The 26,551-nt window shown below is 50.3% G+C and overlaps 1 protein-coding gene across 1 annotated transcript in view; it reads left to right on the plus strand.

Annotated features, from left to right (window-relative positions):
* LOC137916489 (CD81 antigen-like) overlaps positions 1-5,198 on the plus strand; it is a 13,781-nt gene extending 8,583 nt beyond the window's left edge. The window contains exons 3-8 of the mRNA XM_068759519.1: positions 347-444; positions 830-904; positions 973-1,092; positions 1,205-1,303; positions 2,907-2,990; positions 4,303-5,198. Of these exons, the coding sequence (XP_068615620.1) occupies positions 347-444; positions 830-904; positions 973-1,092; positions 1,205-1,303; positions 2,907-2,990; positions 4,303-4,365 (539 nt within the window). The 3' untranslated portion in view covers positions 4,366-5,198. The remainder of the gene's footprint in view (positions 1-346; positions 445-829; positions 905-972; positions 1,093-1,204; positions 1,304-2,906; positions 2,991-4,302) is intronic.
* Positions 5,199-26,551: the final 21,353 nt, after the last annotated feature.

The raw sequence follows: 26,551 nt of genomic DNA on the forward strand, positions 1-26,551 counted from the left end.
TGGCCCGTCTCCGTGTGACTGCAAGGTGACTCACGGCGTTCTGGCAAATGGGCACGAAGGCAGCATCGTGCCGTCTGCTGTCCAGCAGGCGCCACTGCAGGCAGGCGGGTCTGGCAGCGGGCCGGCGGGTCTGGCAGCGGGCCGGCGGGTCTGGCAGCGGGCCGGACGGCGCTGCGGGCCGGCGGGTCTGGCAGCGGACGGGACGGCGCTGCGGGCCGGCGGTTCTGGCAGCGGGCCGGACGGCGTTCGCAGCCGCAGCGGTTTGAAGGCTTTTAGCGGTTTAGAGTGTTTCCTGTTCGCCGGAGGCATTAACCAATCAATCGGTGCCGTTCGTCCCTCTGTCCAGGTGTGCACATCCTGATAGCGGTCGGCGCCGTGATGATGGTGGTCGGCTTCCTGGGATGCTACGGTGCCATCCAGGAGTCCCAGTGCTTATTGGGAACGGTGAGTCACTCCCACTTCCTGTGGAGCTCCACGCCGCCAGCAGCATTACAAAGCGAGTTCTCTGTGGGCGGCGCCTCGCTTGCATGCCCTGGCCTACCATGGCAACCGGCACGGACAAGGCCCGCCCCCCCAGAGAGGGCGTTCCTCCTGCTCCTCTGACTTTGTGTGAACTGAGCGACGGATACAGATGTGGATTCTCCTAAATGGGTGTTTAGATGCTGCAGAGCCAGAGGTGGGGCCCTCAGCGTGTCCAGATGTGCAGCAAGCGTTGGTCATAAGCCAAGCTGAAGTTCCTCCAGGAGTCAGATGATGGCGGCTGCTTTCCAGCTGTCCAGACATCCAAACTGAAACTTTATTAACGGCTGCCTCTCTGTGCTGTCGGCAGTTCTTCGCCTGCCTGGTCATCCTGTTCGCCTGTGAAGTTGCAGCTGGAATCTGGGGCTTCATGCACAAAGACACAGTAAGGCCGGCGGTCCAACCTGCCCTCCTCCCGATTGGCTGCTGCCTGAGGCCGCCTCTCTGTTGCAGGTGTCGAGGGAGATGATCGTCTACTACGACTCCGTGTACGACAAGGCCGCGGCGCAGAGCCTCACCGACCAGGACAGGCTGAAGGCCGCCGCCTCGGTGCTGAAGGTCTTCCATGAGACGGTATGTCCATCGATGGAACCTCGGCTGCCGGCATCCATGAAGACATGTCACCGTTGCCTTGGAGACGAACGCTTGGTCCTCGGGTTCCATCGCGGTGTTGTTCCCGTTTCAGCTCAGCTGCTGTGGGAAAGGACAGGGGACCTTGTTCCTGACCCAGTTCGCCGACGCCCTCGGCCTGACCGACATCTGCCCCAGCTCCGGAACTTCAGTTGTAAGTTAACCGTTGGAGCGCTGGAGCCGGATTCAGCGGTAAAACCAGCCGTGTTAATCCACCGGTGGCCGCGGGCACCTTGACCCCCCCCACCCCCAGGCCAGCATCAGCCTGTGGGCTCCTCAAGTTCGTTGCTCCCCCAAGCGGCTCGTTCCCCTCCTAACTGGATCTACACCGTCCACACGGTGATCTGGATCAGCACCGGAAGGTTCTAGATTGTTCTGGTATCTTTATACACCAACATGAAAAGTCAAAGTGAATCAGAGTTGATGTTTTAACTGATTCTTGAATCCAGAAATGGGTTTAATGTTAAAATGTCATTTGTTCCTGACCTTATTCTGGATCAGATCTGGATTTAATTCACTGGTGAGATAGAGACCCCCCCCCCCCCCCCACATGAGTGTGTCAAATTCCCAACCGAGGTCTTGACCAAGTGTTGAAGCTCCATTGACTGCAATGAAAATTTCAAAGTGATCAATAATCCAGGATCTGTTCTGGATCAGCAGCAAAATATAGTCGTATGTTCCTGGTAACATTCCCAACGCTTCCTGAAAATGTCATCAAGATCCGTCTGGAACTTTTTGAGTTATCTTGCTAACAGACACAAACCAACACCGGTAATTCTGTAAGCCCCGCCTCTGGTGATTCCATAAGCCCCGCCTCTGGTGATTCCGTAAAACCCCGCCTCGGCGGATGTGATAATCTCAGCCTGAAAATCCAAAACTATAATCTCCAGTTGATTTATAAATGGCTTCACGGGAATGTGACCGCGTTCTTGTTGCCGTGACAACAACTGATACCAATACAGTAGTCCCTCATTTTCCGCGGGGGTTACGTTCCAAAAACAACCCGCAATAAGTGAAATCCGCAATGTAGTGATCTTTATTTTATTTTTAATTATTATACATGTACATAAATGTTTTAAGGCTGTAAAACCCCTCACCACACACTTTATACACGTTTAACAGTCAGGCATTAATCTAAATAGATTGTTTCAGTATTATAGAATGAAACCAAAGATCAGAACCTTTTCAGAACTAAACATTTGTTGGAGGAATATAAATATATAGTACGTACAGTAAACGTTTTCCTGTTAATAATGTTAAGGCGTGCAGGTCGAGGAAAGAGCCGCTTGGAGTGCAGAAGAACAAATATTCTACTCGTGCTGTCTTTAGCCTCTCATGCTGCTTTATTGGATAGCTTAGCACAGCGGAACGGCAGCGGCTACATGTATCAACAGGAAGAAACGAAACCCAAAAGGGACGTGACGTTTATGCTCCTACAAAATAAAAGCCTCTTTTTACACAGAGAATAAGAGCGCTATAGAACAAACGCTTAACAAATAAACATGATAGCTTTTAGAAATAACAAATTTAATTTTAATCATCAACCTACGAGGTTGAACACATGAGAAATGATTAATAGCGACTAGCGCGTATTTCACAGTACCTCCGACCACGCCCCTCCGTCTTGCGCGTTCAAGTGCAAAAATAAAATCTGAAATTGCACTAAAAAACTCAGCGAAGCAGCGAAGTCGTGGAAAATGAACCGCATTATATCGAGGGACTACTGTAATTGTTTATTTGCTTGGTTTCCTTCGCAGAATTGCCACCAAAGGATCCGGGAATTGTTTTCCGATAAGATTTACCTGATCGGTATTGCTGCTCTGGTGATCGCAGTGATCATGGTGAGAACACGAACGCGTCCTCTGAGCTCGGGGAACATTATTATGTGTTGACTGGTCAGCAGATATTTAAATACTTCCTGCTACAAGTTTCAGCTTTTATTAGGAATATATATCTAAAGTCGGTTATCTTTCTAGATCAGTGCTGGAACATCTGAACTGCAGGTGTTCAATATTATGACTTCCCCTCACTCTCAGTCATCAGTTTGACTTTTTCAGACGACCTGTGTACATTTTAATTTAGTTCTGTGCTTTTCTCTTTTCATGGCGAGGAGGGAACTTTTATTTTGGTATTTTGGGCGTGTTTGTATCGAGAAAGATCTCTTTTTGAATTCCTGTTTTTGTGGGATTTCTGAGCTGGGAGCTCAAATTACGTGAAAATAAGCAAAGGAACACTTGAAATTGTTTCAATTGTGGACCCTATAATCTCAGAAAGTTTGACTTTTTGAATGGAATTATGGAAATAAATACACTTTTCCATGATATGCACATTTTTAGGAAAGGGTCTGTAGTTGTATTTTTTGGGGGGTCCGGCCCCCAACTGTCACTTTGTTTATTCTGGGCAGGTTGCTCCATAAACCACAGCTGAGTTAGTCGTGTGTTGGTTAGTAGCCTAACCTAGTTAGCTGCTGAGTTAGTCGTGTGTTGGTTAGTAGCCTAACCTAGTTAGCTGCTGAGTTAGTCATGTGTTGGTTAGTAGCCTAACCTAATCTAGCTAGCTGCTGAGTTAGTCATATGTTGGTTAGTAACCTAGCCTAGTTAGTTGCTGAGTTAGTCGTGTGTTGGTTAGTAACCTAACCTAGTTAGCTGCTGAGTTAGTCGTGTGATGGTTAGTAGCCTAACCTCGGTAGCTGCTGAGTTAGTCGTGTGTTGGTTAGTAGCCTAACCTAGTTAGCTGCTGAGTTAGTCATGTGTTGGTTAGTAGCCTAATCTAATCTAGTTGGCTGCTGGGTTAGTAGCCTAACCTAATCTAGTTAGCTGCTGAGTTAGTCGTGTGTTGGTTAGTAGCCTATCCTAATCTAGTTAGCTGCTGAGTTAGTCGTGTGTTGGTTAGTAGCCTAACCTAATCTAGTTAGCTGCTGAGTTAGTCGTGTGTTGGTTAGTAGCCTAACCTAGCTAGCTGTTGAGTTAGTCGTGTGTTGGTTAGTAACCTAACCTCGTTAGCTGCTGAGTTAGTTGTGTGTTGGTTAGTAGCCCAACCTAATCTAGTTAGCTGCTGAGTTAGTCGTGGGTTGGTTAGTAGCCTAACCTAACCTAGTTAGCTGCTGGATGTGGTTTACATGTCAGCTAACACTGCTTGTCTTCTTCCTCCCAGATCTTTGAGATGATCTTCAGCATGGTGCTGTGCTGCGGGATCCGCAACAGTCCGGTGTACTGAAGGCGTCTGGCCCCGCCCCCCACGGAGGAGGAGTCTCGTCTCCGTCCCTCCCTTTCCTTTTTATAAGCAGGAATCGTCACTTATATTGCTTGCTGGATTTAGCTCCTCCAGACGGCCGTTTCATCCATTTGTTTTTAGTCCCAGATGCTGTGATGCATGTTTAGCCAGCGCTACGCTAACCCGATGTGTCGATGTTATATCTCGCCAGTCTTCGGCTGTCTGCTGCTTCCTCGCTATGAACATGCTGGTATATTCCTGATTTCATGAATGTTTTTCCACTGTTTTATGTATAAACTGTATGTAAATATATACAAACGGTGCTTTACGACTGCCTGAGCATGGACATTGTATTACAGCGCCCCCCTCCTGTAGGCCAGATGGTGAATCATTCACCAGTGCTGCTCACATTCAGAGTGTGAGCAGCACTGGTGGTGAGACACGAGACGCGAGACACGAGACGCGGGACGCGAGACACGAGACGCGGGACACGAGACGCGAGACACGAGACGCGGGACGCGGGACACGAGACGCGGGACACGAGACGCGGGACGCGAGACGCGGGACGCGAGACACAGGAATGAACGATAGAAGGAATCTCACTTCTTCTTAGAAGCTGCAACCAAAATCTGAGTCACTGAATTCGTTGGTTTGTTTTTGTCTGCCTGAGTGCACGGCGGCCTAGAACCTTCCTTCACGCCCCGTTCCTCTGCGAGGCCTAGAACCTTCCTTCACGCCCCGTTCCTCTGCGGGGCCTAGAACCTTCCTTCACGCCCCGTTCCTCTGCGAGGCCTAGAACCTTCCTTCACGCCCCGTTCCTCTGCGAGGCCTAGAACCTTCCTTCACGCCCCGTTCCTCCGTGGGGCCTAGAACCTTCCTTCACGCCCCGTTCCTCTGCGAGGCCTAGAACCTTCCTTCACGCCCCGTTCCTCCGCGGGGCCTAGAACCTTCCTTCACGCCCCGTTCCTCTGCGAGGCCTAGAACCTTCCTTCACGCCCCGTTCCTCCGCGGGGCCTAGAACCTTCCTTCACGCCCCGTTCCTCTGCGAGGCCTAGAACCTTCCTTCACGCCCCGTTCCTCCGCGGGGCCTAGAACCTTCCTTCACGCCCCGTTCCTCTGCGAGGCCTAGAACCTTCCTTCACACCCCGTTCCTCTGCGAGGCCTAGAACCTTCCTTCACGCCCCGTTCCTCTGCGAGGCCTAGAACCTTCCTTAACGCCCCGTTCCTCTGCGAGGCCTAGAACCTTCCTTAACGCCCCGTTCCTCTGCGAGGCCTAGAACCTTCCTTCACGCCCCGTTCCTCTGCGAGGCCTAGAACCTTCCTTCACGCCCCGTTCCTCCGCGGGGCCTAGAACCTTCCTTCACGCCCCGTTCCTCTGCGAGGCCTAGAACCTTCCTTCACGCCCCGTTCCTCTGCGAGGCCTAGAACCTTCCTTCACGCCCCGTTCCTCTGCGAGGCCTAGAACCTTCCTTCACGCCCCGTTCCTCCGCGGGGCCTAGAACCTTCCTTCACGCCCCGTTCCTCTGCGAGGCCTAGAACCTTCCTTCACGCCCCGTTCCTCTGCGAGGCCTAGAACCTTCCTTCACGCCCCGTTCCTCCGCGGGGCCTAGAACCTTCCTTCACGCCCCGTTCCTCTGCGAGGCCTAGAACCTTCCTTCACGCCCCGTTCCTCTGCGGGGCCTAGAACCTTCCTTCACGCCCCGTTCCTCTGCGGGGCCTAGAACCCCCCCCCTCCCGTGTTGCTGTACTCGAGTACTGTGCATGCTGAATGAAGTAAACAGACTTTCTACCGGCATGAGGATGAGGAGATGAGGAAGGAGTCATTTTTGGCTGAGCTGTTGAAAGTATTTCAGTATTGTGTACACATGGTGGTATTTTACTGGTGGCTTTTGGATGTTATATTCTGATAAAGTACACAGTTATGTTTCAGTCTCTCGCGTTGGTCGTTCTCGTGTTTAGTTCAAAGCGATGGAATCCTTTCTTCTTTCCCGCCTCGCACTAGATTCATTTCACTCGTGTTGATTTTGTGTCTGCTCCATTTGAACCGCAGCCCCCCCCCCCCCCGGTGCCATGCTGTCTATTCGGTGCCGTGCTCTTCTTACCCCACCACGTAGGCTTGAGCATCCCGAGGTGTCCTACCCGGTGCAGCCGCCGCCGCCGATAGGAACGCTCGACTGCACGCTCGCGTCGCCATGTCGACTTGTGTAACCGTTTCCATCCGCCGACTAAAACCGTGTCTTCGCGTCTCATCGCCCGAATGAGAAACAGAAGCTCAGACTAATTGTACTAATGGAAATCCTCGGGGCTGCAGAGAGACGATGGCGGCCTTTCTTCCTCTTTGTATCGTGGAGTCTTTGTCTGGTACGGTGTAGGGGTCCGGGGGGGGGGGGGTGATGCCGCGTGATCTCAACCCCGCCGGAGCTGGTAGACGGTTTGCCCAAATATTAAGGGATTAAATGTATTTTACAAACCAAGTGCTCTTGTGTTTTTCTTTGATGATGAATATATATGCTAATATATTTATTCGGTAGAGTGTTAGGGTACAAGTACAGTCACACAGTAGCATGTATTACAGTACAAGTACAGCCATACAGTAGTATGTATTACAGTACAAGTACGGTCACACAGTAGCATGTATTACGGTACAAGTACAGTCAAACAGTAGCATGTATTACAGTACAAGTACAGCCATACAGTAGCATGTATTACAGTACAAGTACAGTCATACAATAGTATGTATTACAGTACAACAGTAGCATGTATTACAGTACAAGTACAGTCACACAGTAGCATGTATTACAGTACAAGTACAGCCATACAGTAGCATGTATTACAGTACAAGTACAGTCACACAGTAGCATGTATTACAGTACAAGTACAGTCAAACAGTAGAATGTATTACAGTACAAGTACAGTCACACAGTAGCATGTATTACAGTACAAGTACAGTCACACAGTATCATGTATTACAGTACAAGTACAGTCACACAGTAGCATGTATTGCAGTACAAGTACAGTCACACAGTAGCATGTATTGCAGTACAAGTACAGTCACACAGTAGCATGTATTACAGTACAAGTACAGTCACACAGTAGCATGTATTGCAGTACAAGTACAGTCACACAGTAGCATGTATTGCAGTACAAGTACAGTCACACAGTAGCATGTATTACAGTACAAGTACAGTCACACAGTAGCATGTATTACAGTACAAGTACAGTCAAACAGTAGAATGTATTACAGTACAAGTACAGTCACACATCCTGTCTCAGAGGAGCATTTCTAAAAAGCCCTTGCGGTCTTGTTTCTGTTGAAAGTCCTTCGTACATAAATCATCGACATTTAACAATACAAATAAAACTAATATTAAATTACTCAATTGATGCAAAGTAACATTTGAAAAATAAAATGATTTTACACCACCGATGCAAAATGACAATGAATGACACTGTCGGCATTCAAAGCAAATTTAAGTTAAGAGACTGGAGATGTAATTTCAGAGGTTTGTTTATATTTGAGAACAAATGTTAAATATCGATGCGTTTCTGTTATTGGTGTTCAATTATGGAATCAGTTGAACGTCAAATTTAAATTATGTAGCTCGCTGCTGAGTTTTAGAAAAACTCAGTCATGTAAGTAATTTATGACCACCGGTAGTTTAATTTGGGCTCATTTTGCTGTCGTTTCAGTTAATTTGATTTCAAGGATGGGAGTAGGAGAAGCAAAAATTAGTATTTGACCAGGATGTGATTGAAACGCCCGACACGGACCCCCAGCCGTCTCACGGGCTGCTCGCTCGTGGTACAACCTTAAAATAAAATAAAAAAGAATAAATCCAAGGTCAGAAAGAGAGAGAAGAATGGAACGGCCAATAGCTCAATGAGAATAGTGAAAGGTAGTAGTAGTAGTGGCAGTACTTGGTGGTAGTAACGGTAGTACTGCTGCGCTCTGTTCTGAGCCTTAAATGTTTGTGGATTAGCTCCAAATGAAGGTTGGACATGACAGACCGGGCTCACTGGTTGGTACCTGATTCAGAAGCTGCTGCGTCCCACACAGCGAGGGCCTTCTCCTCCTCAGCTGCATGACAAGCCGCTCTCATTGGCTGTCGCTTAGCCCCTTGTGGCCCAGGAGGAGCCTGGAGGTGTAACACCGGACCGGATAATCTGATTTGAAGATTAGAGCAGATTGCTCGTCTGATTGGCTCGTGGGGTGATTGAACGGCTCTGATTCTTGTGATTCTGTTCAAACTGTTGATCGTGCTTCAACCTTATGCAGCATCATGGCCCTGAAGACCGGTCGACTTGAGCTACGTGTTAGCTTGCCATTATTCCTCATGGGACCTTGTTTCACATCAAACGTCAGGTTAAACATTTCCGTCCTTCATGCTGAGTTCCTCTTGCGTTTTCTGCAGCGGCACTGAATCCTTTTTCAGCATAAACGAGATGCTGCTGCCACGCTTTTGACCACAGGTTAAAGTAGAGGTGTCCAAGCCGACATTCCAGGGTTTCTCTCCAGCAGCTGATCTCTCTAATGAGCTCCTTCTCTCAAATTGAAGGAGGTGTAATACTTAAAATGACTCGTTTTAGTGACCGTCTCGGCCCTCCATGGCACAGTTTGGACCCCCCCCCCCTGGACCGTTAAAGGAAGCGCAACGCCCCCGTTTCTCTGTGTCTGCGCTGCTGCCACAGCTCACTGAACAGAAAGAGCGTTATTCTGGACATGTCCAACATGCAGCTTCAGAAAAGCCATTATACTATTATTAACACTCTATTTCAATCAGTCAGTCGTACTAAAGTGTTTCACACAATGCAATAAAAAAATGAAGCCAGCTTTCATTTTGTGTAAATCCAGTTAGGGGGGGATGAGCAGCTTGGCGGAGGTCTGCGCTCTCGGAGTGCTTTTCTGGTTTAGACTGAAGTGACATTAACGTTCCCTGCATCCAGACACGACACGATATTCCTAAGAAGCATTTCAGCCCTTCAGCTTCAGCCTGCTGGATCCATCCAGTTGTTTTGAAATGCAGCTTTTAACCACCAGATGGCGATGGAGAGCAGTGGCGGCATTAAACTAGTCTAGGGCAGGCCTTCTTATTAGCTTTCATTGTAGAGGCATGGTTAGACTTAATCGCTGTATTAACTTTGTGAAGGATTATTCCAGTGGGAAAATATCCATGGTTTTCTTCTGGGTTTTTTCTTTTCTTCATTTCTATATATATTTATTTTTTCATTGGCCGTAGAAGGTAAATAATTGTTTTCCTGTTTTTAAGTTGAAGTGCATTTTTTACTTATTTATTGATGTTTGTGAGCTCCTATCAGTGTCACAACATAAACATCGGCCTGTTTTGGGCAGCCATTCAGATCTCAGGGAGGTAACATCAGAACAACTAGCCTCCAGACTGTTGGAACCATAATGCATGTAAAACATCTGTATTTCATTGTCTCGGGGTTAAATGCTTACGGTTACGTGTTCAGTAATTCAACTGTAAAGTTCGTTTCTCTTATTTAGCTGCTTCTGTAAAAACAATGTGAGGCGTTCACTTTTACAGATTAACAAACCAAATCCTTTATGTTCAATCATTTAGTCCATTTATACATCTTGTAATTGTAGAGGTTTATTCACCTGAAGTCCGAATCAAGCTCCCTTTAAGCTCCTCCCACAGAGGTGGGGGTGAAACTCTGAACCTCAAAACAACTTATTTTTATAGGACTGATAAAACATGGCAGCCGTTTTGACAGAGACAAAAGTCACTGGTGTTACATTGTGTAAAGGGTATTTTACACAACACACACATTGCCACATACACACACACATGATGTCCATCCATCCGTCCATCTTCTTGTAGACGAGACGACCTCAATCGTCTGTCTTCAGCCGTTTGCCTGCCTTGTGGGTCACAGGTCTGCTGGAGCTAGCCCAGCTTGCTATGGTCGAGAAGCGTGGTACACCCTGGATGAGGCGCCAGTTCATCGCAGGGGCCACACAAAAGACAAGTCAAACAAACAACCGTATACGCTCACAACTACGGACAATTTAGACTGACAAATTCACCTGAGCTGCGTGCTTTTGGAGGCGGGAGGAAGCCAGAGAACCCACGCAGGCACGAGGAGAACATACAAACGCCGCACAGAAAGGAATCGAACCCAGAACCTTCTTCCTGTGAGGTAACAGCACTACACAATGTACCACAAGCCATGGAAAGACTGAGGCACGAGGTGAAGTACATAAAAACAGTTGCAGGTTTTAAGTAGAAGCCAGTTGGAAGGGTGGTGCGATGCGGTGTTAAGACCACCTGCAAGAAGGGAAGGACATAAAGACATCACTGCAGCACATTGGGAGAGGGGGGGGGGCATGGTGTTCACATCGGGAGAGGGTGGTGTTCACATTGGGAGAGGATGGTGTTCACATCGGGAGAGGGTGGTGTTCACATTGGGAGAGGGGGGGCATGGTGTTCACATCGGGAGAGGGTGGTGTTCACATTGGGAGAGGGGGGGCATGGTGTTCACATCGGGAGAGGGTGGTGTTCACATCGGGAGAGGGGGGGCATGGTGTTCACATCGGGAGAGGGTGGTGTTCACATTGGGAGAGGGGGGGCATGGTGTTCACATCGGGAGAGGGTGGTGTTCACATCGGGAGAGGGGGGGCATGGTGTTCACATCGGGAGAGGGTGGTGTTCACATTGGGAGAGGGGGGGCATGGTGTTCACATCGGGAGAGGGTGGTGTTCACATTGGGAGAGGGGGGGCATGGTGTTCACATTGGGAGAGGGGGGGCATGGTGTTCACATCGGGAGAGGGTGGTGTTCACATTGGGAGAGGGGGGGCATGGTGTTCACATCGGGAGAGGGTGGTGTTCACATCGGGAGAGGGTGGTGTTCACATTGGGAGAGGGGGGGGGTCTTGGTCTTCAGGTGGAGAAAGCTTTTTGTATTCCTGATCTGTGTTAAAGCAGAAGGTAGAATTCAAAATAGCATGCAGATTTGTTTATCTCAGCAACAGTGAATAAAATTAAACTTGGTATTTTATATATGTGTCTCGAGACAATAATATTAGCCTTTATTGCATACGGGTTAAACGTTAGGGAATTGTGAGTCATCCGAGCACTAATGCCATGGAAACGGTCAAGGTTGACAGTGGTAGAGCAAAAGTGGAATAATTTAGATCATAAATATCATGGGGTCCAAGAACTAAACTATGGGGAACACCATATGGACTATGATTGGTTTAATTGACTTTGAAACATTGTTGAGCGACATATAGACCTCAGCCTCTCCCAGTAAAGGCAATCAATCAATGATTGACATGAGGTCCTAGTTTCTGACACGCGGTAGCCTCAGACTTATATAACCAAAGACAATTGAGTCCAGGTGAGCATCTGGTCCTCGGAATTCCTTTGAAGATACACACCCTACAAAACTGTTCTTTGGTGGATGAACTCTAATGAACCTGTGAAGCGATTCTAGAGGGAAATTCACTGATATTATTGAAAACATTACGCACATAGAACACAAATTAATGTGGCCAACAATTCAACTCCTGTTCGTTCTCTTTGTCTCTCTAATATTCTTTTTCTGTCCTTGTCTCTGTCTCTTCCTCTCTTTCATTGTCTCTCTCTCGCTCTCCCTCTCTCTCAACCCAACCGGTCCAGACAGATGGTCTCCCACTATCTGAGTCTGAGATTCTGTCCAAGGTTTCTGCCTGTTAAAGGAAGTTTTTATTTGCCTCCGTCTCCAAAGTGCTTGCTTTTGTGTGACAAGTTGGTTCTGTCTTTCCGTGCTACACCTGAAAAATGCCTTGAGATGACTTTCAGTTATGATCTGGCGCTATACACTGTAAAAAAAAGTAATTTAATTAAGCTCTGTTGTATGTACAAACACAACCAGCACAACGTGAAACTCAAAAGATAAGCAAGTGAGTACTTGAGTAAATGTTTAACTGCACTGTTACGTTCCACTTCGGGACTGACAGGAAAGAGGACTCCAAAATAACTGTCACTACATCTTGGTAAAACCGAATCTATTCTTTTTGGGTCAAGACACTCTCTACGTGAGATAAATGTTAATGATTTCAAGGTCACAGTCGATAATACAGTAATCTCCAGCAAAGAAGAGATTACCTATTTGGGCTGTGTTCTTGACAAATACCTGTCTGGTGATAGTATGGCAACTAAGGTGATCAAAAAAGTCAACCAGAGAACAAGAGTTTTGGGCAGAATGTCTGCTTTTGTCTCCGGACTCTTGCTGGAGCCTCGTTCAGCCCCTCTTTGACTATGCTAGCACCTCCTGGTATTCAAACATCAAAGTGTCCCTGAAAACCAGGCTCCAAACCTCCCAAAACAAACTGATTGGGCTACTCCTCAATCTGGGGCCCATGACCCACCTTCTTCCTGGACATTTTGCTAGCCTGAAATGGCTCAGGGTAGAAGACAGGGTTAAACAGCTCAAAATGGGATTGGCATTTAAAATAGTCAATGCAGCTCTGCCCTCAGTCCCCTCAATCCCTGCATACCTGAATAAACACCTCCACAGATTTAGTGACACCCACAGCCACAACACTAGAGGGAGCTCAAACAACAACCTGATTACCCCCTCCTATAGGTCTAACATGGGTAAATCATCTTTTTACAATACTGCCCCCCAAGGGTGGAACTGTTTGACTCCTGCCCTCAAAACATGCACCTCTTTGGCCTCCTTCAAAACGGCCCTAAAAATACACCTTTCAGGGGGACAGAAACGGAGATAGTCATCACGACTCTCTCCGGATCAAACCCCCCCTCCTTTTTTTTTGTCCACCTACATTGCACATATTAATTGCTTTAGTAATTTATCGTAATTTATGTAAGTTATTTATTGTCATTCATTGTCATTTTGCATCAGTGGTGTAATTTATTTCAGATTAATTGTTAGTTTGCACTGGCGGTGTACAATCATTTTATTTTCGTTTTTCTAATGTTACGTTGCATCAATTGAGTAATTTAATATTAGTTTTATTTGTATTGTTAATTGTGGATGATTTATGTACGAAGGACTTTCAACGGAAACAAGACCGCAAGGGCTTTTTAGAAATGCTCCTCTTAGACAGGATGTGTGACTGTACTTGTACCGTAATACATGCTACTGTGTGACTGTACTTGTACTGTAATACATGCTACTGTTTGGCTGTACTTGTACTGTAATACATACTACTGTTTGACTGTACTTGTACTGTAATACATGCTACTGTGTGACTGTACTTGTACCCTAACATTCTATCTAATAAATATATTCATTCATTCATTAAAAATGCAGAGAATGAGACGAAAAAAGTACTGGGGGGGGGGGGGGCTGGATGTCCAATAATGAAACAGAAAATCACAGGCAACAGAAAACCAAAGGTAAGCAGGACTGGAGGAACAAAAAAAGCGAAATCAAAACTCGCAGTGATGAGAATTATCTAAAAATATAAACTTTCATTTGGAAATCTGGCCTGAAGGAGTACGGTAAAACACAATAAGCATATCATGGGCAGGAACGAGAGACAAAAGAATCACGCGGTAACGAGTGGTCAGGTGAGCATTCATTTACAGCAGACGGGCACAGATATGTGTCTGCTCCGCTCCGCTCTGCCACGCCCACTGCCGAGAGAGGAGAGCAGAATGAAGGAAACAAAACCCAAACACACACGTGTGCATCATGTGAGCTCTTTATATATGGCTCAAAGTAAGATACAAAATATACTTGAAGTGCAGTAAATCAGAATATCATCATTCATTAGGGGATCTCAGTTTAATCCAAGCCAAAATAAACGTGTTGCTTTGTCCCTCAATGAGCAACATGACATGACAGCAGTTTATGGAGGACCAGAACTGCCACAATTAAAAATAAATATAATTAGGAGGGGGGAGGGGGGGCGAAAATACAAACATATATACATAAATAAAGTGTTAATATAAATACAAAAATATAAAACATCTGTTCTCAAACAGATGCTGAACAGAAATGAGGGACGCTGTCCTGCAGCATCTGTTTGAGACAGACATGAGGGACGCTGTCCTGCAGCATCTGTTTGAGACAGAAATGAGGGACGCTGTCCTGCAGCATCTGTTTGAGACAGACATGAGGGACGCTGTCCTGCAGCATCTGTTTGAGACAGACATGAGGGACGCTGTCCTGCAGCATCTGTGTGAGACAGAAATGAGGGACGCTGTCCTGCAGCATCTGTTTGAGACAGAAATGAGGGACGCTGTCCTGCAGCATCTGTTTGAGACAGACATGAGGGACGCTGTCCTGCAGCATCTGTTTGAGACAGAAATGAGGGACGCTGTCCTGCAGCATCTGTTTGAGACAGAAATGAGGGACGCTGTCCTGCAGCATCTGTTTGAGACAGAAATGAGGGACGCTGTCCTGCAGCATCAGTTTGAGACAGACATGAGGGACGCTGTCCTGCAGCATCTGTTTGAGACAGAAATGAGGGACGCTGTCCTGCAGCATCTGTCTGAGACAGAAATGAGGGACGCTGTCCTGCAGCATCTGTCTGAGACAGAAATGAGGGACGCTGTCCTGCAGCATCTGTTTGAGACAGACATGAGGGACGCTGTCCTGCAGCATCTGTTTGAGACAGAAATGAGGGACGCTGTCCTGCAGCATCTGTCTGAGACAGAAATGAGGGACGCTGTCCTGCAGCATCTGTTTGCTGTTTTTACCGAAGCCTAGCACAGATATTTCATTCAAGTGGACAAAGGTTAGCATATGGGACCGTTAAAGTAGCAATCGCATTCACACTAAACTGTCACACAACTCGGCGAGTCAACACAAAGTAAGTAAGACCATTTTCCATCTGACCACATGCACTCACGTCCTCCTTTCATTCGGACTTTTAGGTTGGCTGCAATATTTATTATGCATACAATAATGTGAAAAGTCACACTAAGTCATGCACGATCTGCAACTGATGGACAGTATCCTCCTGAGACCCATCCAGTTAGCATGTCCTCTGATGGACAGTATCCTCCTGAGACCCATCCAGTTAGCATGTCCTCTGATGGACAGTATCCTCCTGAGACCCATCCAGTTAGCATGTCCTCTGATGGACAGTATCCTCCTGAGACCCATCCAGTTAGCATGTCCTCTGATGGACAGTATCCTCCTGAGACCCAGCCAGTTAGCATGTCCTCTGATGGACAGTATCCTCCTGAGACCCAGCCAGTTAGCATGTCCTCTGATGGACAGTATCCTCCTGAGACCCAGCCAGTTAGCATGTCCTCTGATGGACAGTATCCTCCTGAGACCCAGCCAGTTAGCATGTCCTCTGATGGACAGTATCCTCCTGAAACCCATCCAGTTAGCATGTCCTCTGATGGACAATATATCTCACAAATCCGTAACCTTTATATTACAGATAAAGACTTTCTGAACGTTGTCAGCCTCATTCTTTCTTCTCATGCACCTTAGCCTGTTTCTGTTTTCAATTGAGTCACCAGAGAGCAGCTCGTAGCTAATTCGATTAGCATCTGTTTAATGTCCCTTCAGGATTCCCACATTCTCTTCACAGATGGCAGATCAATATGAACATTCCACCGATCATACATATGAATACTGAAAATATGTTTGCTCAATTTCCCACTGTAAACATTCGTTCATCTTCTGAACCGTTTCGTCCGTTATCGGGTCGCGGGTCGTGCTGGAGCCGGGCGAGAGGAGAGGTGCACCCTGGACAAGCCGGCAGCTCATCACAGGGCCACACACACAGGGAGTCATTCACGCACACACACACACATCTACGGGCAATTTAGTGGCACGGGGAGGACAAGCAAACTCCTCACAGAAAGCCCCCAAGTCGGAGTCCAACCTGTGACTGTCTTGCTGTGAGGCAACAGCGCTACCCACTGCGCTACCCACTGAAAATATTTCTGATTCTGATGCTTTGAGGCTTCTTCAGATTCAGTTCTCATTGACTACTAGTTACCCTCGCCGAAGGGGAGGCGAGGGTATTGCAATTGGGTCCGTTTGTCTGTTTGTCTGTTTGTATGTTTGTCTGTCTGTTTGTCTGTTTGCTTGTCTGTCCGAGCGTATAACTCAAAAACTAGGAACCCAATCGACTTGAAATTTTTACACAAGCAAGGTTCTGTCCGTGACTCGGTCCTCCCCGAGAATGGCGTTGTTCCGGATCTGGATCCAGATTCTAGAATTATTTTTACATCTGGAATTGTGCCTGTGCTGTAAACTGCCACTTTAAGAGGGAGGGACACGAATGGCATGATGGGAAAAAGAGTCCAGAAGGAGTCTTGTAGTACGTTCCGGAGCAGCAAGCTCGAGCAGGTTTGGCCCCTCTGATCCGGAAGCCCTGTTTACTGTCTCACAAGATCCAATAGTCTATTGGAGGCGGGGTCTGCAATCTCTGATTGTCTTTCTAGTTGACCTTTGTTAGAGTTGCACAGAGACTGTATCCACAAGTGTTGGGGGTAGACCCCCCACCTCTGTTTCTAGATTGTTCTTCCAGCTGGACGTAGATTGCTTCATCATCATCCTCTATCCTCTCCTTACTGAAGCGTCCCTGTGGGACAACGTGGCGTCCTGCATGGTTTACCCCACAGGCAGATCAATGTTAGTGGGGAGATGGTCAAGTAGAGGTCAAGCCACATAGCAGCACCCAGGGAGCAACTTCTGGGGTCGGTGCCTTGCTCAAGGGCACCACAGCAGCGCTCAGGAGGCAAACCAGCACCTCTCCAACCACCAGGTCACACTGCACACTTCTCGCCTTACGGACCGCCGCCATAAAAATTAAAGCCTTAGTTTTAAATGCAAAATAAGGGGGGGGGGTTAGGGTTAGGGTTTGATCCATTCCAGAATTCAAAGGGTTCCTCTTCCTGCCAAACTGAATCAAACTTGAATCTGATAAAAGACAGACAGACGGACAGTCAAACGGGCTGCAGGTAACAACTAGAAAGACAATCAGAGACTGCAGACCCCGCCTCCAAAAGACTATTGGATCTTGTGAGACAGTAAACAGGGCTTCCGGATCAGAGGGGCCAAACCTGCTCTAGCTTGCTGCTCCGGAACGTACTACAAGACTCCTTCTGGACTCTTTTTCCCATCATGCCATTCGTGTCCCTCCCTCTTAAAGTGGCAGTTTACAGCACAGGCACAATTCCAGATGTAAAAATAATTCTAGAATCTGGATCCAGATCCGGATCAACACCATTCTCGGGGAGGACCGAGCCACGGATAGAACCTTGCTTGTGTAAAAATCTCAAGTCGATTGGGTTACTAGTTTTTGAGTTATGCGCTCGGACAGACAAACAAGCAAACAAACAGACGAACAGACAGACAGACAAACAGACAAACAAACAGACAGACAGACAGACAGACAAACGCACCCAATTGCAATACCCTCGCTTCCGCTTCGGCGAGGGTAACAATATGAAAAGGCAACTTTAATCTTTCTGTTAAAAAAAGAACAAAACATAATTCACACCACATCATTCCTGTTTAGATGAGATCATGACCAGTGTGTGCGTGTGTGTGTGTGTGTGTGTGTGTGGTTACTATAAAGGCCACCGTGAGACATGGGTGGGTTTGTGGGTTTGTGTGAAGGGACTGGCTGGAGGATTCTCAGATGCAGACTCAGATGCAGACTCCGTTTCCCAGAGTTCCCCAGAACATTTGCCGTCCTCGCCTCAGGGTGTGAAGCTTCCACATTCCTGGACCATGAAGTTCCGACGAATCAGGAAAACCGTGCTTATTGAGCAAAGTTGTGATTCCTGCAGGTCTGGGGTCTGCCGGTCTGGGGTCTGCCGGTCTGGGGTCTGCCGGTCTGGGGTCTGCCGGTCTGGGGTCTGCCGGTCTGGGGTCTGCCGGTCTGGAGTCTGCCGGTCTGGGGTCTGCCGGTCTGGAGTTTGCCGGTCTGGGGTCTGCTGGTCTGGGGTCTGCCGGTCTGGAGTCTGCCGGTCTGGGGTCTGCTGGTCTGGAGTCTGCTGGTCTGGGGTCTGCTGGTCTGGGGTCTGCTGGTCTGGGGTCTGCTGGTCTGGAGTCTGCTGGTCTGGGGTCTGCCGGTCTGGAGTCTGCCGGTCTGGAGTCTGCCGGTCTGGGGTCTGCTGGTCTGGAGTCTGCTGGTCTGGGGTCTGCTGGTCTGGGGTCTGCTGGTCTGGGGTCTGCTGGTCTGGGGTCTGCTGGTCTGGAGTCTGCTGGTCTGGGGTCTGCCGGTCTGGAGTCTGCCGGTCTGGGGTCTGCCGGTCTGGGGTCTGCCGGTCTGGGGTCTGCCGGTCTGGAGTCTGCCGGTCTGGAGTTTGCCGGTCTGGGGTCTGCTGGTCTGGGGTCTGCCGGTCTGGGGTCTGCCGGTCTGGAGTCTGCCGGTCTGGAGTTTGCCGGTCTGGGGTCTGCTGGTCTGGGGTCTGCCGGTCTGGAGTCTGCTGGTCTGGGGTCTGCTGGTCTGGAGTCTGCTGGTCTGGGGTCTGCTGGTCTGGGGTCTGCTGGTCTGGGGTCTGCTGGTCTTACAGGCCGACCCGAACCCCGTCTCGACTTCTCCTGAGCTTCGGCTCTGTGTTTCGTCTCAGAAATGTTTGGGCGTGTTTCTGCAATGATGTCAGCTTGTTGTTGTTTTTCTCTTTACAGGCTGACCCTAACCCCTCCCTCCATCACAATGCCTCCCTCCTAACCCCTCCCTCCATCACAATGCCTCCCTCCCCCCCTCCCTCCTCGCTTAGGCTTGGATGAGGAGAAATACTTCAACATCTTGCATAACATACAAGCAAGTGGCACGATATCTGCGCTGACTGATGAAGGAGCCGAGTTTTAGACATTTGACTCGAGGAATCCGACAGAATTAAAGGAGCTCGTAAGAATTAACGTCGGCTGAACTTTCATAGGACACCAAATACAGCAGAACAGTAATGCAGCATTTTGTGTCGATCCCACCGAGACGCACCCGCCTCAGGTGGGATTCGTGTCCACTAAATGGTCAAGAAAGGGGCGTGGCCAATATCCAGCCAGTAGCACGACGTTCTGATGATGCTGTGTGGAGTCATTTCATACTTGTTTTCAGCGTCGCATCCATCCATCCATTAATACATCCCGCTGATCTCTCCAGCGTGTCCTGGGTCTTCCCCGAGGTGTGACTCGGAGGGGGCACCCGGGGAAGACCACCTTTTCCCGGTCGAAAACCCTGTCTTCTGATTAGGAGGTGTTGATCCAAGAAGCTGACAGGACAACATCATCCGTAAGAACCAGAGATGAAATCCTGTTGTCCACAAAGCAGACCCCCCCCCAACCCCTGGCTGCTTCCTGCTCTCTAGTCTAGGATGGACCTGTTGCCTCCTGCTCTCTAGTCTAGGATGGACCTGTTGCCTCCTTCTCTCCAGTCTAGGATGGACCTGTTGCCTCCTGCTCTCTAGTCTAGGATGGACCTGTTGCCTCCTGCTCTCTAGTCTAGGATGGACCTGTTGCCTCCTGCTCTCTAGTCTAGGATGGACCTGTTGCCTCCTGCTCTCCAGTCTAGGGTGGACCTGTTGGCTCCTGCTCTTCAGTCTAGGATGGACCTGTTGCCTCCTGCTCTTCAGTCTAGGATGGACCTGTTGCCTCCTGCTCTCTAGTCTAGGATGGACCTGTTGCCTCCTGCTCTCTAGTCGAGGATGGACCTGTTGGCTCCTGCTCTCCAGTCGAGGATGGACCTGTTGGCTCCTGCTCTACAGTCTAGGATGGACCTGTTGCCTCCTGCTCTCTAGTCTAGGATGGACCTGTTGCCTCCTGCTCTCCAGTCTATGGTGGACCTGTTGGCTCCTGCTCTCCAGTCTAGGATGGACCTGTTGCCTCCTGCTCTCCAGTCTATGGTGGACCTGTTGGCTCCTGCTCTCTAGTCTAGGATGGACCTGTTGCCTCCTGCTCTCCAGTCGAGGATGGACCTGTTGCCTCCTGCTCTACAGTCTAGGATGGACCTGTTGCCTCCTGCTCTCCAGTCTAGGATGGACCTGTTGCCTCCTGCTCTCCAGTCTATGGTGGACCTGTTGGCTCCTGCTCTCCAGTCTAGGATGGACCTGTTGCTTCCTGCTCTCTAGTCTAGGATGGACCTGTTGCCTCCTGCTCTCTAGTCTAGGATGGACCTGTTGCCTCCTGCTCTCCAGTCGAGGATGGACCTGTTGCCTCCTGTTCTCTAGTCTAGGATGGACCTGTTGGCTCCTGCTCTCCAGTCGAGGATGGACCTGTTGCCTCCTGCTTTACAGTCTAGGATGGACCTGTTGCCTCCTGCTCTCCAGTCTAGGATGGACCTGTTGCCTCCTGCTCTCCAGTCTATGGTGGACCTGTTGGCTCCTGCTCTCCAGTCTAGGATGGACCTGTTGCCTCCTGCTCTCCAGTCTATGGTGGACCTGTTGGCTCATGCTCTCCAGTCTAGGATGGACCTGTTGCCTCCTGCTCTCCAGTCTAGGATGGACCTGTTGCCTCCTGCTCTCCAGTCTAGGATGGACCTGTTGCCTCCTGCTCTCCAGTCTATGGTGAACCTGTTGGCTCCTGCTCTCCAGTCTAGGATGGACCTGTTGCCTCCTGCTCTCCAGTCTATGGTGGACCTGTTGGCTCCTGCTCTCTAGTCTAGGATGGACCTGTTGCCTCCTGCTCTCCAGTCGAGGATGGACCTGTTGCCTCCTGCTCTACAGTCTAGGATGGACCTGTTGCCTCCTGCTCTCCAGTCTAGGATGGACCTGTTGCCTCCTGTTCTCCAGTTTAGGATGGACCTGTTGCCTCCTGCTCTCCAGTCGAGGATGGACCTGTTGCTTCCTGCTCTCCAGTCTAGGATGGACCTGTTGCCTCCTGCTCTCCAGTCCAGGATGGACCTGTTGCCTCCTGCTCTCTACTCTAGGATGGACCTGTTGCCTCCTGCTCTCCAGTCGAGGATGGACCTGTTGCCTCCCGCTCTCCATTCGAGGATGGACCTGTTGCCTCCTGCTCTCTACTCTAGGATGGACCTGTTGCTTCCTGCTCTCTAGTCTAGGGTGGACCTGTTGCTTCCTGCTCTCCAGTCTTCGATGGACCTGTTGCCTCCTGCTCTCCAGTCAAGGATGGACCTGTTGCCTCCTGCTCTCCAGTTGAGGATGGACCTCTTGCCTCCTGCTCTCTACTCTAGGATGGACCTGTTGCCTCCTGCTCTCCAGTCTAGGATGGACCTGTTGCCTCCTGCTCTCCAGTCAAGGATGGACCTGTTGCCTCCTGCTCTCCAGTCTAGGATGGACCTGTTGCCTCCTGTTCTCCAGTTTAGGATGGACCTGTTGCCTCCTGCTCTCCAGTCGAGGATGGACCTGTTGCTTCCTGCTCTCCAGTCGAGGATGGACCTGTTGCTTCCTGCTCTCCAGTCTAGGATGGACCTGTTGCCTCCTGCTCTCCAGTCGAGGATGGACCTGTTGCCTCCTGCTCTCCAGTCTAGGGTGGACCTGTTGGCTCCTGCTCTCTAGTCTAGGATGGACCTGTTGCCTCCTGCTCTCCAGTCTAGGATGGACCTGTTGCTTCCTGCTCTCTAGTCTTGGATGGACCTGTTGCTTCCTGCTCTCTAGTCTAGGATGGACCTGTTGCTTCCTGCTCTCTAGTCTAGTATGGACCTGTTGCTTTCTGCTCTCCAGTCTAGGATGGACCTGTTGCTTCCTGCTCTCTAGTCTAGGATGGATCTGTTGCCTCCTGCTCTCCAGTCTAGGATGGACCTGTTGCCTCCTGCTCTCCAGTCTCAGGTGGACCTGTTGCTTCCTGCTCTCCAGTCTAGGGTGGACCTGTTGGCTCCTGCTCTCTAGTCTAGGATGGACCTGTTGCCTCCTGCTCTCTAGTCTAGGATGGACCTGTTGGCTCCTGCTCTCTAGTCTAGGATGGACCTGTTGGCTCCTGCTCTCCAGTCTAGGATGGACCTGTTGCCTCCTACTCTCTAGTCTAGGATGGACCTGTTACCTCCTACTCTCTAGTCTAGGATGGACCTGTTGCCTCCTGCTCTCTAGTCTAGGATGGACCTGTTGCTTCCTGCTCGCTAGTCTAGGATGGACCTGTTGGCTCCTGCTCTCCAGTCTAGGGTGGACCTGTTGGCTCCTGCTCTCCAGTCGAGGATGGACCCGTTGCCTCCTGCTCTACAGTCTAGGATGGACCTGTTGCCTCCTGCTCTCCAGTTTAGGATGGACCTGTTGCCTCCTGCTCTCCAGTCGAGGATGGACCTGTTGCTTCCTGCTCTCCAGTCTAGGATGGACCTGTTGCCTCCTGCTCTCCAGTCCAGGATGGACCTGTTGCCTCCTGCTCTCTACTCTAGGATGGACCTGTTGCCTCCTGCTCTCCAGTCGAGGATGGACCTGTTGCCTCCCGCTCTCCAGTCGAGGATGGACCTGTTGCCTCCTGCTCTCTACTCTAGGATGGACCTGTTGCCTCCTGCTCTCCAGTCTAGGATGGACCTGTTGCCTCCTGCTCTCCAGTCAAGGATGGACCTGTTGCCTCCTGCTCTCCAGTCTAGGATGGACCTGTTGCCTCCTGCTCTCCAGCCGAGGATGGACCTGTGCCTCCTGCTCTCTACTCTAGGATGGACCTGTTGCTTCCTGCTCTCTAGTCTAGGATGGACCTGTTGCTTCCTGCTCTCTAGTCTTAGATGGACCTGTTGCCTCCTGCTCTCCAGTCTAGGATGGACCTGTTGCCTCCTGCTCTCCAGTCTAGGATGGACCTGTTGCTTCCTGCTCTCTAGTCTAGGATGGATCTGTTGCCCCCTGCTCTCCAGTCTAGGATGGACCTGTTGCCTCCTGCTCTCCAGTCTAGGATGGACCTGTTGCTTCCTGCTCTCTAGTCTAGGATGGACATGTTGCTTCCTGCTCTCTAGTCTAGGATGGACCTGTTGCTTCCTGCTCTCTAGTCTAGTATGGACCTGTTGCTTTCTGCTCTCCAGTCTAGGATGGACCTGTTGCTTCCTGCTCTCTAGTCTAGGATGGATCTGTTGCCTCCTGCTCTCCAGTCTAGGATGGATCTGTTGCCTCCTGCTCTCCAGTCTAAGATGGACCTGTTGCCTCCTGCTCTCTAGTCTAGGATGGACCTGTTGCTTCCTGCTCTCCAGTCTAGGGTGGACCTGTTGGCTCCTGCTCTCTAGTCTAGGATGGGCCTGTTGCCTCCTGCTCTCCAGTCGAGGATGGACCTGTTGCTTCCTGCTCTCCAGTCGAGGATGGACCTGTTGCTTCCTGCTCTCCAGTCTAGGGTGGACCTGTTGGCTCCTGCTCTCTAGTCTAGGATGGACCTGTTGCTTCCTGCTCTCCAGTCGAGGATGGACCTGTTGCTTCCTGCTCTCCAGTCTAGGATGGACCTGTTGCCTCCTGCTCTCCAGTCGAGGATGGACCTGTTGCGTCCTGCTCTCCAGTCTAGGATGGACCTGTTGCGTCCTGCTCTCCAGTCCAGGATGGACCTGTTGTCTCCTGCTCTCCAGTCGAGGATGGACCTGTTGCGTCCTGCTCTCCAGTCTAGGATGGACCTGTTGTCTCCTGCTCTCCAGTCCAGGATGGACCTGTTGCCTCCTGCTCTCTACTCTAGGATGGACCTGTTGCCTCCTGCTCTCCAGTCGAGGATGGACCTGTTGCCTCCCGCTCTCCATTCGAGGATGGACCTGTTGCCTCCTGCTCTCTACTCTAGGATGGACCTGTTGCTTCCTGCTCTCTAGTCTAGGGTGGACCTGTTGCTTCCTGCTCTCCAGTCTTCGATGGACCTGTTGCCTCCTGCTCTCCAGTCAAGGATGGACCTGTTGCCTCCTGCTCTCCAGTTGAGGATGGACCTCTTGCCTCCTGCTCTCTACTCTAGGATGGACCTGTTGCCTCCTGCTCTCCAGTCTAGGATGGACCTGTTGCCTCCTGCTCTCCAGTCAAGGATGGACCTGTTGCCTCCTGCTCTCCAGTCTAGGATGGACCTGTTGCCTCCTGTTCTCCAGTTTAGGATGGACCTGTTGCCTCCTGCTCTCCAGTCGAGGATGGACCTGTTGCTTCCTGCTCTCCAGTCGAGGATGGACCTGTTGCTTCCTGCTCTCCAGTCTAGGATGGACCTGTTGCCTCCTGCTCTCCAGTCGAGGATGGACCTGTTGCCTCCTGCTCTCCAGTCTAGGGTGGACCTGTTGGCTCCTGCTCTCTAGTCTAGGATGGACCTGTTGCCTCCTGCTCTCCAGTCTAGGATGGACCTGTTGCTTCCTGCTCTCTAGTCTTGGATGGACCTGTTGCTTCCTGCTCTCTAGTCTAGGATGGACCTGTTGCTTCCTGCTCTCTAGTCTAGTATGGACCTGTTGCTTTCTGCTCTCCAGTCTAGGATGGACCTGTTGCTTCCTGCTCTCTAGTCTAGGATGGATCTGTTGCCTCCTGCTCTCCAGTCTAGGATGGACCTGTTGCCTCCTGCTCTCCAGTCTCAGGTGGACCTGTTGCTTCCTGCTCTCCAGTCTAGGGTGGACCTGTTGGCTCCTGCTCTCTAGTCTAGGATGGACCTGTTGCCTCCTGCTCTCTAGTCTAGGATGGACCTGTTGGCTCCTGCTCTCTAGTCTAGGATGGACCTGTTGGCTCCTGCTCTCCAGTCTAGGATGGACCTGTTGCCTCCTACTCTCTAGTCTAGGATGGACCTGTTACCTCCTACTCTCTAGTCTAGGATGGACCTGTTGCCTCCTGCTCTCTAGTCTAGGATGGACCTGTTGCTTCCTGCTCGCTAGTCTAGGATGGACCTGTTGGCTCCTGCTCTCCAGTCTAGGGTGGACCTGTTGGCTCCTGCTCTCCAGTCGAGGATGGACCCGTTGCCTCCTGCTCTACAGTCTAGGATGGACCTGTTGCCTCCTGCTCTCCAGTTTAGGATGGACCTGTTGCCTCCTGCTCTCCAGTCGAGGATGGACCTGTTGCTTCCTGCTCTCCAGTCTAGGATGGACCTGTTGCCTCCTGCTCTCCAGTCCAGGATGGACCTGTTGCCTCCTGCTCTCTACTCTAGGATGGACCTGTTGCCTCCTGCTCTCCAGTCGAGGATGGACCTGTTGCCTCCCGCTCTCCAGTCGAGGATGGACCTGTTGCCTCCTGCTCTCTACTCTAGGATGGACCTGTTGCCTCCTGCTCTCCAGTCTAGGATGGACCTGTTGCCTCCTGCTCTCCAGTCAAGGATGGACCTGTTGCCTCCTGCTCTCCAGTCTAGGATGGACCTGTTGCCTCCTGCTCTCCAGCCGAGGATGGACCTGTGCCTCCTGCTCTCTACTCTAGGATGGACCTGTTGCTTCCTGCTCTCTAGTCTAGGATGGACCTGTTGCTTCCTGCTCTCTAGTCTTAGATGGACCTGTTGCCTCCTGCTCTCCAGTCTAGGATGGACCTGTTGCCTCCTGCTCTCCAGTCTAGGATGGACCTGTTGCTTCCTGCTCTCTAGTCTAGGATGGATCTGTTGCCCCCTGCTCTCCAGTCTAGGATGGACCTGTTGCCTCCTGCTCTCCAGTCTAGGATGGACCTGTTGCTTCCTGCTCTCTAGTCTAGGATGGACATGTTGCTTCCTGCTCTCTAGTCTAGGATGGACCTGTTGCTTCCTGCTCTCTAGTCTAGTATGGACCTGTTGCTTTCTGCTCTCCAGTCTAGGATGGACCTGTTGCTTCCTGCTCTCTAGTCTAGGATGGATCTGTTGCCTCCTGCTCTCCAGTCTAGGATGGATCTGTTGCCTCCTGCTCTCCAGTCTAAGATGGACCTGTTGCCTCCTGCTCTCTAGTCTAGGATGGACCTGTTGCTTCCTGCTCTCCAGTCTAGGGTGGACCTGTTGGCTCCTGCTCTCTAGTCTAGGATGGGCCTGTTGCCTCCTGCTCTCCAGTCGAGGATGGACCTGTTGCTTCCTGCTCTCCAGTCGAGGATGGACCTGTTGCTTCCTGCTCTCCAGTCTAGGGTGGACCTGTTGGCTCCTGCTCTCTAGTCTAGGATGGACCTGTTGCTTCCTGCTCTCCAGTCGAGGATGGACCTGTTGCTTCCTGCTCTCCAGTCTAGGATGGACCTGTTGCCTCCTGCTCTCCAGTCGAGGATGGACCTGTTGCGTCCTGCTCTCCAGTCTAGGATGGACCTGTTGCGTCCTGCTCTCCAGTCCAGGATGGACCTGTTGTCTCCTGCTCTCCAGTCGAGGATGGACCTGTTGCGTCCTGCTCTCCAGTCTAGGATGGACCTGTTGTCTCCTGCTCTCCAGTCGAGGATGGACCTGTTGCCTCCTGCTCTCCTGCTCCAGGTCTCCACTAGACAGGGGATCTGC

Source organism: Brachionichthys hirsutus, chromosome 1 (assembly GCF_040956055.1).
Source record: "Brachionichthys hirsutus isolate HB-005 chromosome 1, CSIRO-AGI_Bhir_v1, whole genome shotgun sequence".
NCBI classification, from domain to species: domain Eukaryota; kingdom Metazoa; phylum Chordata; class Actinopteri; order Lophiiformes; family Brachionichthyidae; genus Brachionichthys; species Brachionichthys hirsutus.